This window comes from Microchirus variegatus (assembly GCF_963457635.1).
Source record: "Microchirus variegatus genome assembly, chromosome: 22".
Classification (NCBI taxonomy): Eukaryota; Metazoa; Chordata; class Actinopteri; order Pleuronectiformes; family Soleidae; genus Microchirus; species Microchirus variegatus.
Genome location: NC_139823.1, coordinates 11415067 through 11428083, shown reverse-complemented (window position 1 = coordinate 11428083; position 13017 = coordinate 11415067). Strand labels below are relative to the sequence as shown.

Here is a 13017-nt window from a genome sequence, read left to right as displayed (position 1 = left end):
GGAATAGATAATTTTTTTATTACTCTTCACCAGATGGTGTCAGTTTTGGCCATATGGAGACGTGCTTAGTTTTTTTTGGGACATCAAAACCTGACAATTAAATGGTTAAATCTTTAAAAAATTTATTAGTATTTGATTTCAATAATAAGGTCGGATGTAGGAGAAATATATAATCTCAATGAAAATAAAAAATAATAATGTATAATGTTTTTTATAGCTTGCACGTGTTGTGGTACGTCACGGTTCTTAGGGTTAAATATACTGTATGTGGTACTGTTGACCCCAAAATCACTGATTTTTACCAGTTAATGTGCCAGACTGGAAGCAAATATCTCAGATTATATTACACAACCAGGCTGATTATTAACAATTACCAACCACCAGATATGTGTAATCTGGCTTGTTTCAAGTGCAACTCTCCCTCCAATAACACTTTAGATTAGGGAACACATATTCACCATTAACTAGGTGCATATTAACATGCATACAAGTAGCATTTAGCTTTAGCTTTATTAGTAAATATTAAGCACATATTAACACCGTATGTAGGCAAAATCTTAATTGAAGTCGTAATAGAGGTTATGTAGAAGAAGGTGTTAATACGTGCTTAATGATTACTAATAAAGGGCTAATATGTCACTTACACAATATATAAGTAGCTAACATAATATGCTAGTATGCTAGTTATATAATATATAAGTAACATACCAACATAATATGCTATTTATATAACATAAAAGTAGCATACTAACATAATATGCTAGTATGCTAGTTATATAATATATAAGTAGCATATTAACAAAGTATGCTAGTTATATAATATATAAGTAGCCTACTATGCTAATATGCTAGTTATGTAATATATAAGTACCATACTATCATAATAAGCTAGTATGCTAGTTATATGATATATAAGTAGCATATTAACATAGTATGCTAGTATGCTAGTTATATAATATATAAGTAGCATATTAACATAGTATGCTATTTATGTAATATATGTAGCATACTAGCATACTAGCATACTAACATATTATGTTAGTAAGCGTCTAGTATGTGTTCCCTAATCTAAAGTGTTATCCTCCCTTCATGACTGTCTGAAACATTATATTAAATCCCTTCACATTACAATGTTAGCCTAACATTTTAAGAGCCAAGTTTTAAAAACACTTCTGAAAATTATCTCATTGAGCATTAAAAAAAAAAAAAGTCAGTCAAATTGAACTCCAAAACAGCAAGGGAAATGGTGTGTTTAATAGGCTATTGTACTACACATGGTCTTTGTACCACACTTCCATGACAAAGCCCAGGATACAAAAAAACATGAAAGCACACATCACTGATAACTATATCAAGATTCTCTAGACCCCAAATCAGAACAAAGCGAGTCTATGAGATGAAACATAGGCGCTTTGTAAAAATTCACACACTGCTGATGCTCAACATAACGAAAAACTGTGCTCATTTTCTACGTGCCATCCTCAATCTAAATTCAACTTGTAATGCAATTAATCACATTAGACCCGTGCATGTAAACACATCCCCTGTCATTTGTCAGATACAGTAATACAGATAGTCGATCACCTCGCTGAAGTGTTTTTACGCGCTGCTGTTGTGATTTATTATGCAAGTTATTTTTCATTACTTGGTTCAAAGTCTCACTTTTCAACAAACACACATTGGCTGGCTGTGAGCATAACAACATATTCTCAATATGTCTCCTTTATGTGTTCGTCCATCTCGGCTTTCAGACCCTGAGCTGACCCCCTTAAAAAAAAATTTAATAAATAAAAATCAACCAGGTTGTTATGTTTATCTTTGCAGCGGAACAAAACAGGAGGAAAAATAGATACTCTCCAACTGGCTTCGAATGTATTTTTCAGTTGGAAAAAAAAGGTTCCCAGAAAATTCCTCAGTGCTATTCTATGAAATGCAAAATCCGAGCACACGCTCCTTTGAGCTCTCTGAAACAAAACAAGATCACTGCAGCAGTGATTTCTGATTTCAGCTTTTGATGGTGCAACAGGGTGATGACATTGCAAATACACTGTATACACAATCAGATGCTGAAATGCAATGTAATATTGCTTAGCTTCTATCTATCTATCTATCTATCTATCTATCTATCTATCTATCTATCTATCTATCTATCTATCTATCTATCTATCTATCTATCTATCTCTGCACCAAAAAAAAAAAGAAAAAAAAGTTGATTTTAAGTCACAGGGCCTCAGGGTAAGACCAGGTCCGTGGGGCTTCAGTCCTCTAAGCCCTTTGAATAATCCAGTATAGGAGCTGTGATCCCTCTCATTAAGGAAACCCTTTATTGATTTCTCAATCTTGCGAAAATCATTGCCTCTCAGCTGATTCACACAGCTGAAAATTCCCACATAATTTAGATGACGAGTCAATGGCTTGATTAGTCAGTTCTCCAGAGGACAGAATGGGAAACCCATACATTAAGGGAATATTTCTATAACTTCTATATATTTTTATATAGATAATAATGGTGCCCATTACAATAGATAGATCTTGTCAAATAGATGAATCATTTCAATGAACGGATTCTAGTGATTCAGTACACTCAAATGGACTGCCAATCCCATCACTAATAGCTGGTCATTGTGTGTTATTGGCTCACCAATATAGCCCATTTACATTTGTACATAAACGCTAAATAAAAACACTATTATAGCATTTCAGTTCTACATAATTATCACGTTTCCTTGTTCTAGTTGTTACTTTGCAGAATTTATGCAGGAATTTATGCATAAATAGCATGAAATGAGCGTTCCCCTGTTTCAAAGACCAGAGACCGCTACTGGATATGAACACATGAAAACCTGGATGAGAGGCTCTAATCTCCTCTGTCATGTTTCGATGCAGACGCCAGCATAAACACCACCAAATTCAGCATATACAAGTATCCTGAATTTACGATTCCAAGTACATCAAAAGACAAAGAAAATGAGAAAATGCTAAAGTAGGGATGAACGATTTAGCCAAAAAACGTTCAAATAAATGTTTTCAAATCAGCCCAATGATGATAATTACAAATGGAAGATAATTAGAGATTGTGTAAGAAAGCAGTTAAACTGCTTGTTAACAGAGGAAAAAACACTGTGAGCAATTATGTCTTGTGTCTCAAATTGTGAGAAATGATCAGTACATATTGATATTGCTATTGAAGGTAACTGAATTGCACTATGTATATTGTTATTGAGTTATTGACCAAATGTGGACTGAAATGACTAAAATTAACCCTTGGACGTGCATGTGTTAGCAGAGTTCACTTCTGACTGGTCCCATTGGCTCTCTTGTTTGTAATGCTGCCGACGATGATATGAGCATGCATGAGAGAGTACAGGAGTTTGAATTATTTGGAATAGAGCTGTGCGTGTATGGAACCAGGTTATTACGCAGACATTTTAGATGCATTATTTGTACACAGATCAGAAAATAAATGTGCTTCCAGACTGCATAATGTCTATTGTTGAGGTCTAGTGTGCAGATAAAATGTGTTTGTCATTATTAGGTTGTGAAGGAGGGCTGGCATAATAATATTTTGGGTTTTGTTTTGTTTATTTAAAAAAAGGTGTCAGTCCTCAGTGCATAAATGCAGTGAAAGTCAACAAACGCACAGAGCATTACAAATGACTCTGCGCTCGAGCCGCAGCCATTCATAACTCATATCAGCAACTCATCGTGTATTCTGATACTCTGCTCTCCAGTGTGATCTGAGTTAATGCTAAGTCTAAAAAAAGGCCAAGTAGAGCCATTTAAACAGAGATTGTCTTTGAATAGTCACTTTAAAAAGGAGTGAAATGATAGTCCCATTAAGCACAGCAGTACAGTGCTGCATTCTGCTCTCCAAGACATTGATGAAGGTCAGGCTTAAACGACTCCAGCTCTCCGTTTGGACCAGAGCCTCCCAGCTTAGCCACAGCTCTGGGAACTTGCTCACACAAAAGATTTACTCCACAGCGCTGCTGGCCTAGATAGACACACAATAGGTTGGCTGTGCATAATTTAGAGCACATCCTCCCCAACATTGACAAGTCGAAAATTGAAAGGGAGCTTGTCAGCCGAAATAAGTATTCAAACTTATCATGTCCACAGTGATTTAACTTTGGAAAGTTAAATCAATATTTGCCGACATGAACGTAATAGTCAAACTTGTGACATGAAGCCGCAGAAGCTGCAGTGGATGTGAGACAGAGACAGATGTGTTGCCTTCAGGAGCATTAGCTCATTTGCCACGGACGTCAACAACCGATTGTTCTTGATTGCGACTGCGACACTTTCCTCTCGAGTTTAACAGACACTTCAAGGACATAACGGCAAAGGCGCGTTCAGGTTGAGACGTCCTTTGGTATTTTCACAGTCATCTCCGCTAAGCTTTCTTAGCTATGAGAGGATGTCAAAATCCTCACACCTGGTGTCCCGGCGACATCCCCCCCCTTTGAACATACGTCCTTTCAAGTGAAATTAATCAATCTCTTTATCACTCGGGCAGTGTCGTTACCCAACCACAGAGTGAGAAATGAAAGTGCTAATCGCATAGCAAGTGGGCGCTTTTGTGTGGGGGAGGCCACGCTTCCCTTCGCCGTGTGCTGCCTTGGAAATTAATTTTCAATTGAATGAGTGATGCGAGCGAAGGCTGAATTGTGAGCTTACCTCAAATTACCTTTCCTCGTGATGGTGCTGCCTGTATATTTCAACAAAAACCTTCCAAAAAGGTCATTTATTTATTTACAAATACGGTGTTTGTATAAAACTACTACATGGAACTATACGGAGGGGGGGATTTGTAACAGAAAAATGTATTATTCACACAGGGACACGAGCGTTGCTCTTTACGTCCAGTTCAGAGAGTTGTTACTGGGAGTCACACAGTAGATCCGCAGTAGAGCATACCATAACACGGTTATTTACAGTGCAACAGTGTCTCATTACTGTTGCACATTACCACAGCACACACTCATTATAGTAAAAAAAAAACCTGCTTGTCACCACAGGGCTGAGAATGGACAGTCTGTCAGAGGGGAGAAGATTATTGTGCTAACAGCCATCATACTAGCTCTATGGCTTAAAGATGCCCAATAGCAGTGTTATGCCCCCAACAATGTGTCACTAAGAAGAAGATTAGGCGTCTCACGGCATTTGTCTATATGAAGCAGTAATGATTCCCTGTATTAAAATAAACGTGTGCTCACAGCCTCACACATGCATATCCACACGGCATTTATTAAACCAAAAACTCATCTCTGTTCCTCAAGATTATGTATTTCTTTCCCTTGCGAGTCCGTAATCTACAACTATATACGCAAATAATTCCCGCCTCTATCTCCGCCCCCCCCTCCCCGAGCTGCTCGCCTTCAGCGCTGACGCTGATTATCAAATACACACAAATCTCGGCTTGTTTTGTGTATATTGCGTGCTGTACGAGGGGGGGTAATAAAGGAGTAGATAGTGCATATACAGTATATGTGTAAAATGGAAAACCAAACAAAGATGAGTGAAGGCAAATTATGCAGAGCTACGGTCACATCTCTATATATGAGAATGGTAGATTAACACTCTCTAAATATTAGACATGTTCAAACACTGCATAGTGTGTTACTTATGTTAAATAAACCCTGTTCTGCTGACCGACTTGGATAAAAATCTATCCAGTGTTTGAACGTGTTACAATATTTAGAGAGTGTTAACAAAAAGAAAAAAAATGGGAGAAACCTCAGGACGAGCCACAGAGGAGGGATCCATCTCCCAGGGCAGACAGACAAGTGCAACCTTAGCTTATAAAATAATAATATTGAGCTGCACCTACTACTCCCTTCACTCACTCACTTACATCTACTGCTTTATCCTCCACATGAGGGTCATGGGGAGTCAATTTCAGCTGACATTGGTGCGGTTACAAAAAAGTTGATCTGTTAAAGCGACCTATGATGTTTCTATCTATAACCGGTCTAATCTATAACTTTACTTAAGCAGTATTTTGATAATAAGCTGCATGTGTGTTTGTGTTTGCAGTGATAACATGTACAAGGTTTTCTGAATGTTTATCCTACAGAAGTGATTATGATTTACGAGGGTCACTGAATGCATCTTGAAAGCATTAGCTGCTTGTCTTCACAGCTAACAGATCAACACACTGTGAACCCTGCATTACTGTCACTAGCTCGCATGCACTGGAGTTTGTCGTTTGTTTCGTTTGACATCAACAATTGCCCTCAGACAAAAATATGGCAGAAATAGGTGGGTTGGATCTTGAATATAGATCAAATAACATAATATTTAGTCACTACTACAATGATTTTGCAGCCGAGAGCAAAATCAAACCATTAAATGCGACTGTCAACCTGGACGGTGATGTTTCAATTTAATGGAAGCAAGAGAAATTTAGTTTTTACCTGCTTTCCATGAAAAATGATGATCCCTCGGAAACACAATGTCGGACTGGACCGGAGAAGAAAAGAGTGACAAGAGGAGGAGGAGGAAGCCAAGGTAGTTCCCAGCTCGTCGTGCCCAGGCAATGACCCCAAAGTCATCTTTTAGAATCATAGTCCAGCCCATTGCTTCCTCTCTTACTCCTGTGGGGAGAAGATTTTATTCATCAGTCACTCACTTACTCACAGAAAATGGTCTGCAGGAGCAAACTATGCTGTCCCAGTGAAACCTGCTGCCCAGAATCATGACAATCAGTGTCATATCACACATGAATAGTGTCATAGTGTGTCAGTCTTTTCTTTTTGTAATCCGGCATACAAGTGTGATATCATGCCGGCTTGTTCTCAGATAAACCAAAAAAATAATTAATCACAGAGACCTGAGCCTCTCAGGCTCATAAGGATGAGGTGAAAATACCTATTGAAGGAGAGGAAGACTTTAAGATTGGAGTAATATGGAGGTATTAGCACCTTTTTATTGCAGCACCTCTTTTATTCATATCTCCTCCTGCAGTGATTCATGTTCTAGGAGTGGAATGGATAAGTCCTGGATTCACCGAGCCTCTAATTGTGTTGCTCCAACAGCAGAATTAATGAACATGGAATTGTGTTTTAGGTTCTGCACTGATTCCAAAAAAAAAAAAAAAAAACTCAAACTAATTCTGCTGTGCTGCAGCACTTTGGGTACAGTGAGATGTATCACTGGCTTATTATCCCACAGAGAAATCCCCACAGTGTGTCATTCTGCAATCACGTTCCTCAATGCAATAAAACTTAATTTGGCATAACAATCGAGACATGAAACAATAAACACATAAAACCAGAGGAAAGAGCAGCTGAATGAGTGGGAAACATGAATACAAAATGGTGTAAGACACTCGCACGAGGGTTTCTTTTTGTAGTAACATATAGAAAAATTTAAAATTCACTGCAACATGGAGGTTTTTTTTTGTTTTTTTTTTACCACATTTTGTGTTGATAAATAAGCACCCGATCAGATGCTAGATTACCTTCTGAACAGGGCGTTTCAGATGCAAGATTATTTACACATGGTGGGTGCTGAATTAGTATTGCCTGATTTCATTCGGGGGGAAATTAGATTTTGACTTTGCTGCTTTGGCTGCATTTTGGTTGGGGCAAATTTAGTCTAATGAGAAAAATTTGCAGGGGTGGAAAATGGCTTGGTGCCCAGGAGTGTGTGCGCTGCCAGATGCCCAGTTTTTTGATGCACTGTTCAGTTTTTTTTTTCCCATTGGGTTTGATACCACGCGCTACCACATGATCCAAAAGCGTTACGGGTCTTCTTCAAACGTAAACAACAGCGTTAACGTTCGCTTTGTCTATTTTAAACACCTCTCTCACTTAGAATAGAATATCTGTCTCACATTTTTCGTTGGCCAGAGAATGCGTTCTGTTTGGATGAACGAGCAGAGTAGTCTGGCACATATGCAGCCATAAGCCAATTAGACACCTCTGGCTGCTGATTACTAGCCAACCTCCCGGCTGCACCGCTCTGAAAGCCATACCTGACTGCTCCCAGATTACATCCTCCCTCTAGCCAGTCTAATTTGACTATTCGCGGCACGGGGCGGCATTCTCCGCAGGGTCACAGAACATGTCACAACTGATTAAAAGGACAGTTTTAAACACAAACGGGTAATGAAGCTATAAGCATGAACCCGGGTGGCCATGTATTCTTTGTGTTGGAGACGTGTTTAGAAAATGGCATGAATGTCTCTATGTTTTAGTGACGACGGCTGTGGCTCACTGTGGAGGATGAATACAGGCTATCCTGACAATCTTTGAAAAAGGAAAAAAAAAAAAAAAAAGAAAAAAAGCTTAAGCTGTTAAATATCTGGGTCAAAGGAATCATGCCAGGCTCTCAGTGGCCACAGAAAACCTGGCGAACAGCAGCGCGGCTCAGATGCTGCTGTGCATCCTATTAGATCCTCCGTGATCTGATGTAACACAATCTGCCTTCTCCGTCTCCTATGGTCCTCGTCTTACGGCTCGCTCTCCACGTTCAGAGACTAAAAGACCCTGCAGCTATCGTGAGGGAACAGACGAGCAACACTTAACGTTTCTCCTTTTCACAGGTGGTCACAACAATTAATGTTTGATAAGATCTTTCCAAATGAATATCAAAAGCTAATTCCGTGTGCCAAGACTATAAAAAAAAATCTCTTTAAAAAACACACACCCCCAGTTCTGTCTGGAGAGGAAACAAAGGCCTTTGATCCTGGCCCGTTTAGCAGCGCTCCTTCACTGGATTCCCACACAATTATGGAGCAAAACAATGAAGTCGCTCCTCATGTTATCACATTAGATTTCTGCCAGCGTTCCTGTGCTCTTCATTCAGGTTACCACGGATCCGAGTGTTTTCACCACCACCAGTGTGGTACGTGTGGCTGTTTTTGATTGGCTTTGGTGATTATAAAAGCAAAAGTATCCTAACAAGCTGATGTTTTTACTGGCAAAGAATGACCTTGAGAGCTAAGACAGAATCAGTGAAGAGAAACACAATGCAACCTTTGATCAAACACTAGGGAGAAGCTGTTTTCGACTGTCACTATACAGTAGAGCTGGAACAATTCATCGATTATTAACCGATTACTAAATATTTTGACAATCGATTCATTGGTTTGAAGCTTTTTTCATGATTAAAACAAGTTTCGTGATTGTTTTAGCTTCTTAAATGTGAATATTTTCTTTGTTTCTTTTCTCCACATAAATAATTCATTCAAACTGAATCATTTTGGTTTGTAGACAAAACATTTGAGAACATCATAATTTCCAGGTTTGACAGTCCGTGTACCTTCCGTTCATTCATTTTTCTAAATAAAAACCGGAAATAAAAAAATGATGAATATTGTTTTCTCAATATAAATTAATAAAATCAAAATGAAAAAACGGACAACGACTCGTTTTTCCAATTTCCCATTTTGTGCTGAAATGAAAAATGGAAAAAAAAACTGTTAACAAGCATTGCCTGTTAAATCCAATTTTGATGAATGCAAGTATTCGCTCTGGGGTCCCAGGGCGGCGGACTGGTGGTGGTTGTTTTTCCTGCTCTGGAGCTCCAGGGTGTGGGGTGAGAGATGGTGGTAGTTGCCCTGGAGCCTCAGAGCAGGGTCAACAACCACCACCCCAGAACGGATACTACATTTTTTCTGACACGTTATGGACCAAACGATTAACCAAGAAAATGATCAACAGATTCATCGATTACGAAAATAATCTTTAGTTTCTGCTCTAATATACAGACTGAAATACATTTTCTGACCATCTTCATTTTATTCCTGAATCATTTGACACTTCCATTTATATCAAAGAGTTTCTCAATAAGCACCATCACTTTACTCTTGCACATTTTTGCACTGTGGTTACTGCATTTTAATACTTTTCTTTTACATTTTATTTTATAGGTTTTTAGGGCAGATGCAATACTCACTTTTAGGGCAGGTGCAATTTCCTTCTGTTTGTTTCTAGTCCCTAGTGTACGGTGTAGTGTTCTGCAGCTGAAGTAGCACTTTTGCCCCCCAAAAAACGTCCCTGTGGCACAGTGTAGCAACTCAGACTGTAATGGTGTGGAGTGTTTTTGTCGGGATTTGCAGTCAGGTTCGATTGATGCAGGAAATCAGTTTGCAGATGGCATCAACAACAGGTGTAACCAAAACCACAAGCATACATTTATATATTATTATTTCACGGTGTGATTTTCAATATACCTGAGGAAGATGACTGCCAGTCATCCCTTTGCGTGATCTGTTAGATGCAGTGGCAGACCCCTTTTCACCTTTTTCTTTCTTTCTTACTCCACAGAAGACAAGAGCAGGGGCAGAGGAGGCCTCCAAAGACTTTAAGTCTGACAGGGATGGTAAATCGGCTGCGCCAAGTCTTCTGCCTGAAGCATCGTGCAGTAGCTTAATCCTGTGTGAATCAAAGTGTAGAGGGGGAGGCTGGGGGTTGTGTCACACCTCCGGCTGCACTGACTGGTATTAACTCCCCCGTGCCGTCTCAGTCAAGTACCTGCCCACTGATGTTGCGTGTGGGGTTGGCACAGATTTCAGTCTGGGATACAGGGTCTAAGGGAGAAGAGGGAGAAGAAGAAGAAGAAAAACAGGCAGTGACATAACCATCTGATACTGCAGCAAGAGTAATCTGAATAAATGTAGTGACATTCTCAGGATCACATCACACGTGTGTGCCAGAGCTGCAGACATACATTAATCAATAAATGAACATAATATGCAGGGAGGCTTCATAAAGATGCATGACGCGAGGGCAGCGACCTTTTATTTTATATATACCACACGGTTAGAGATGTGTGACTTTGCCGTGATTTACAATCATCTGTTCTGTCATATTTATCATACTATTCATTTTTAGATTTCCATGAATACGAAAAAGGATTATTATAGTTCTCAAATTTAGACTCGGGTTATGAAAGAGGCACGGGCAATGTCACTTGGGTAATATATCAGCATAAGTCTTGGTTGTTCCTTGTGAATTTTACATAAATCTGCAAGTTCTCAGAGAGATTTTTTTTTCCCCCGTCACTGACCTGTGACTCGTTTTTTGACAGTGATACTAAAGACAAGGGTGCCGTCCAAGAATTGCAGCTTGGGACTTTGTTCTTTTATGACATTCAGTGATAACACACCAACCTGCCAGCCAAGTCTGTGCTGAGCCTTTCCAAAGACAACACTGAGTCTATTAACACCCCCCCCCCAACACTCCCACACTGACCTTGCTGGCACATGAAAACCACAGTGACTGGGACCTTATTTCCCAAGGCTTTTAAGTCCTTTGCCTTGCCGTGCCACTGTGGCTTCACTGAGCTCACTTTTGTGCTGCACTTCTCATCCCACAGCTGGCAAATATGTGAAAGCCAACAAATAGGATGAGAGGAAGGGTGAATGAAGTAAAAAAAAAAAAAAAATCACAATGCTGGACTCCAAAAGGGATAAATTGTGTATTTAATCCGTATTCAATCTCACACTTTAAGCCTGGATAACAGATAAAATGTGTGTGGTACCTCATACTGATTTCTCACTGCATTTGTTAACAGATTTTTTAAAAACGGTACCGTGTCTTCTGAGAGACTTTGCAGGTTTTTGTAGAAATGCCAAAAACTAATTATCTTTACAGGATAACACACAGAAGTGACATGCCTGCAATTTGACGAGGAATGAAAGCGTTTGTGAAGTTGGTGAATCAGTCGATCACTTTGTTCCGGGGTGATACATTCTATCTATTTAAGTCAGCTTCAATGTAGCTGCTGCTTCTCGTCTTCCTTCGGTAGCTGGATTAGTGTTTTGCTTCAGTCTTCAGTATGATCTGAGGATGTGACCTCTACACTGTGTACACTGGCAATGAATGAATGAACTTACAAAATAATTATATAACAGGAAACATATATTCACCAATGAGTCACGACAAAAACAGGTTTTAACCCTTAGCGTTTTGGCGTTCTGTTTTTTCCATTACTATGTTTAAAGGTGCCATATGTAAGTATGTTACTACATTCAAATTCAAAATACCGAGGTCTTTTAGGTTTCTTTTCTGAAGACGGGAAAAAAAACACATTTTGTAAAACCTGAATATGTGACCTATAAACACACACCCCCAGGATGTCCATATAAGGAGTTGAGTATTATTGTCCCATGATTCAATTTGATACCTATTCTTAGGGTCACGATTCGATTCAAAATCGATTCACAATTTAATTGTTTAAATTTTTTTTAAGGCAAATAATGGCATCAAAACAATAGAGTTTGTATAAAATAATGTGATTTTTCAATAAACTGATTCCAATGATGTAATCACACAAAGGCAAACTCAAGACAAAAGTTTACATTTATTCATTAACTTACTTACTGTACAAAAGAAATAAGCATTTAGCATTAGCATAAATAAAAGCTTAGGCTAGCTGCCTTTTCGCCCCAGAAGTTACAAAAAATAAACTGAACACAAATAACACAAACTGGTGTTTTGTGTGGTTTTTCAAACTCGATTTTCGAAAAATTTATTTTTGAAGTTTATGAATCGAATCAGAATTGTGAACGATTAGTTTAGAACCCTAGTTAACGGTGTCATTTATTGGTGTATATCATTTATCTAATATTATAAAAAGATAAAGTACAATCCTATAGTGTGTTGATGGTGAACTTTAATCTTGTTAAAAAACAGTTTTATCAAAAGCCTCTGTAGCATCTCTAGACTCCATTCTCCACAACACCAAACCTCTTTCTCTGTACTCAAGCAGACAAACATCAAACTCCGAGCATCAGTTAAAAACAGACCATATATTTTGCTTCCAGAAATTGGGGAAAGTAAGAAGTGGCTTTTACAGTATATCTGACAGAGAAATGCATCTCTCCTCTGCCTGCGACTCAAACGGACTGGCAGCCCATGCAGCTGGGGTCGTGAACTCAATCAGGTGCATGTTTATCGTGGTGGCTGCAAACATACAATGGCTCTTTCATCCCCGCGTCCATGTGCTGTAGGTGCAGTGGTGTGTGGCTCGTTAGGGAAAACTGTCAGGGTCACAGCAGCGATAGCA

The 13017-nt window shown here is 38.9% G+C and overlaps 1 protein-coding gene across 1 annotated transcript in view; it reads right to left on the bottom strand.

Moving 5' to 3' along the window:
* The window catches only part of thsd7ba (thrombospondin, type I, domain containing 7Ba), a gene marked incomplete at both ends in the record, with an annotated part of 137447 nt that extends 130868 nt beyond the window's left edge, over positions 1–6579 (bottom strand). The window contains one exon of the mRNA XM_083908877.1: positions 6417–6579. Within this exon, the coding sequence (XP_083765003.1) occupies positions 6417–6579 (163 nt within the window). The remainder of the gene's footprint in view (positions 1–6416) is intronic.
* Positions 6580–13017: the final 6438 nt, after the last annotated feature.